The sequence below is a fragment of the Bombus impatiens genome, unplaced genomic scaffold (genome assembly GCF_000188095.3).
Source record: "Bombus impatiens unplaced genomic scaffold, BIMP_2.2 scf_0318, whole genome shotgun sequence".
NCBI lineage: Eukaryota > Metazoa > Arthropoda > Insecta > Hymenoptera > Apidae > Bombus > Bombus impatiens.
The window spans coordinates 2192895-2196070 of record NT_176737.1 but is presented as its reverse complement, the minus strand read 5'-3'; the positions used below and the strand labels follow the sequence as shown (position 1 = coordinate 2196070).

The 3176-nt window shown below is 49.5% G+C and overlaps 1 protein-coding gene across 2 annotated transcripts in view; it reads left to right on the top strand.

The window, feature by feature from the left end:
• The first annotated feature begins 6 nt into the window (after positions 1-6).
• LOC100748335 (dynein regulatory complex subunit 7) overlaps positions 7-3176 on the top strand; it is a 95051-nt gene continuing 91881 nt past the window's right edge. For both annotated transcript variants that reach the window (XM_012385212.3, XM_012385211.3), the window contains exon 1: positions 7-709. In XM_012385212.3, coding sequence (XP_012240635.1) covers positions 707-709 — 3 coding nt within the window. In that variant the 5' untranslated portion in view covers positions 7-706. The remainder of the gene's footprint in view (positions 710-3176) is intronic.

Genomic DNA, 3176 nt, shown 5'->3' with positions numbered 1-3176 from the left:
TGAGAAAGAGGCCAGAGGCTGACCGAGGCGGCGGCGGCGGCGGCGACTGGGACTGGAGCGTGTGTATTTACCGTCTGATTTAGTTTCGCCCGTATGTATGTACTTTGCGGGGCAGGGGTGCGGAGAAGCGGGCGCGTTCGACGTTTATGCGCCGCCGAAGCCCAAGCTATTCCATTACGAGCGGAGAAAAGAGTTTATGAATGAAGAGGATGCGAAGGATAGTTTCCGGAAGCCGGCCAGCTCCGTGCAATAATCGTAGAACGGATCGGGTGCGCTTTGTTGCGTAAAAAGACTGGCCAGCCGTGCGCCAAGCATATATGAATATCAGGCTCGAGCGAACGTGAGGAGGTTATCGGCGTGTTTTAATGCCTGGAAATTAGGCTTCGTGGAAAGATCGCGACTACGCGGGAGCGCGCATGCGCGTGCCTCTTTGATCCAGCGAATCGAAACGGAATGGAATCGGAACGGTCTTCGCGACTTTCTTCGCCATGCGATCAAACGTCAAACACCATGGTGTCACGTACTCGTATCTTTTTCCTCGCCTTTGACTTTTCGTATACACACATGCACGTATATGGAAAACGTATCGCGAATGACGTAGTACTACGTTCGATAGATGGTGTGGAGTTTCGAGAAGACGTAAAGCTACGTCAACGGACTGGAACGGCAGATCGCAGTTACGGCGTCGTTTGGAAACGAGTTCGCGATGGTAAGTGGTACGTAATTCTACGTCGTAATGTCTGGGCTCGTGTTACTGCAAAAACGTACTATTACGTTGGCTAGTTTTTGCGCGCGTAACGATTACGAACGAGAGCACGTGGCGGTACGTTCGATAGCTGGCGTCGAGTTTCAAATCTATAAACATGGCGCCACGTCGTTGATCGTCAATTTTCGTTGATCGTAAAATTTGAACGATGTACGAACGAAGCACATACCGCCGTATGCACAGTTGGAACTCGAACCAATTGCTCGGATCGATGCAAATACCAGCTATTTAGCTATTTTCCGCGTGCACTAATCGAAAAAAGAAATTCCGACGATTACGAATACGTAACGTCAAACTTCAAAAAAGGCGAACGTGGCGCCACTTCGTTCATTGTCAACTTTGCGGTACTAAAGCGCGCAGTGCTACGTCGTAATATTTCAACGCGTATCGCACGCGTCACAACAAACTACCCTTCGTTGAAATAAATCGGAGAAGTATCTTTTAACGGTTACAACGCCGAAAACACGTGGTACTGCGTTATAATATATGAACCCCCATAACGCGAGGAACACGCTATACCTATATATTACGTTGACCGTTCTTTCGCTTGCGTCAGGAATTCAATCCGAACCTAACTCGACGTACCCACGAAGATACGTAGCGTATACACACATACATACATACATACATATATATATCTATCTCACATTATCCTTGCTTTAAAGTTTAAAGTCACTAAAGAAACGAAACGTTAATAGAAAATTCGACGCGTAAAGTTTGAAATCGCGAGCAAAGAGTACGAAACGTAGAAACTCGAGGCGATACCGACGCGAAACGAACAGAATTAACAGCGTTCATTTTTATCGGGGTATCGCGGTTGCCGCGTGGCCCGGGGCCGGGCAGGTGGTTCGTGGCACGAGTTATTGCGGTAAACGATACGCGCTTCCTCGAAGGAATTAGCCATGACAATAGCTCGATTAAATTTCTTAACAATCTCTTGCCACGTTTCGCTCATCTCGTTTAACCTTACTTCTAAGCTCTTCCATCGAATGTTTCGCTTTCAAACGAGTTGAGAGACGGTCGCGCCGAACAATACCGAATTTCGAAGGTTACGATCGAAAACAAACTTTCGATTCGTTGGTGGTCGATCGTTATTCCTGTTCGCGGGACCGATATCGCGAATCGACTCCGCGTCTCCTCGACAACGAAGAGGAAGAAGAAGGAGAACGAACGAGGCGTTCTCAATTTCCGCGTATCGGCATCGATCGATATCTTTCGCTTTTCGCGATTCTCTGGTTTTCATTTACTCACCCGAGAGAGAGAGGGGGGGAGGGGAGTGAGAGAGAGAGAGAGAGAGACCCGGTGACTCGTGTGTTTTCGTGAAAATCTCCGGGGCTTTCCCATCGATTTTCGTCGGGACCCCGGAGCTACCTGGTCGCGGAGGAAATTGGAGGGCGGCGAGCGACGAATTAAAACGGAGGAGCAACGAACCGAACGAGCCGGAGCGCCCGATCCGTGCGACCCGTAACCGGGAAACTACGCGTACTCTCACCCCCCTTTTTTCCACTCGTCAAAATAAACGAACCCTATAGGATCGCCTTTCGTGTTACGCCGTACATCTAACAGAACGTGTAAACTCGCGATGGTCGCTATATCGGTAGCGAGTTAAGGCATGCGTGGACATAACCTCTTATCTCGTGATTTTTCTAATGGCTAGTCGAACGATCGTTGCGATATTTTAGCGTTGGTGGACCAAACACCGTGTTCGATACAACGCGCAACGAAACGTAGTAGCATCGGAGTAGGGACGGAGTGTGTTTCGCGTTTTTTCAGATACTCTTCGGACAATGTCCGAATCGTGAAAAAATTCCGGTGCGTTCGCTTCGTCGAACGAAACGAATTTGAGCGAACGAAAATTACGGCGCGCAGCGCGGTTCGCGTTAAAACCGGAAGTAAACCGAAGGAGGCCGAACTTTGCCGCGTTACTTTCCCTTACGTGTCGTGTCCGGTATTCGTACGCGGAATAGCGCTACGAAAATAATATGAAAGATGGAAGCCTGGTAAAAATACTCGGTTACGCGATACTTTAGCGGGCAAAATTCGGACACCTAATTTACATGCTAAATTCCATTATTATACGGTAAGACGCGCGATTGCTCGCGTCGAAGACAGGAGTCGGCGGATAGCGAAGATCCGACGTTGAATTCTTTTTTCTCGAAACCGAGTGACCTTTACATTCCTAATCGTGACCACGCGAATTCTTGCTGCGTCCTTTCGGCGTACCTGCGGAGGACGGAGCGGCGTGTGGCCGCGCCATTTCCAGCGCGCATGCCTTCTGGCCATCTTCGTAATCTCACTCTCTGCGTCTCTCCTTCTCTTACGCTCTCTATTCGTCGCGTTCGTGCCTGGTGTCCGTGTTCGTGTTCGTGTCCGTGTCGGTGTTCGTGTCCGTGAGAGAGGCTGCAGCAGC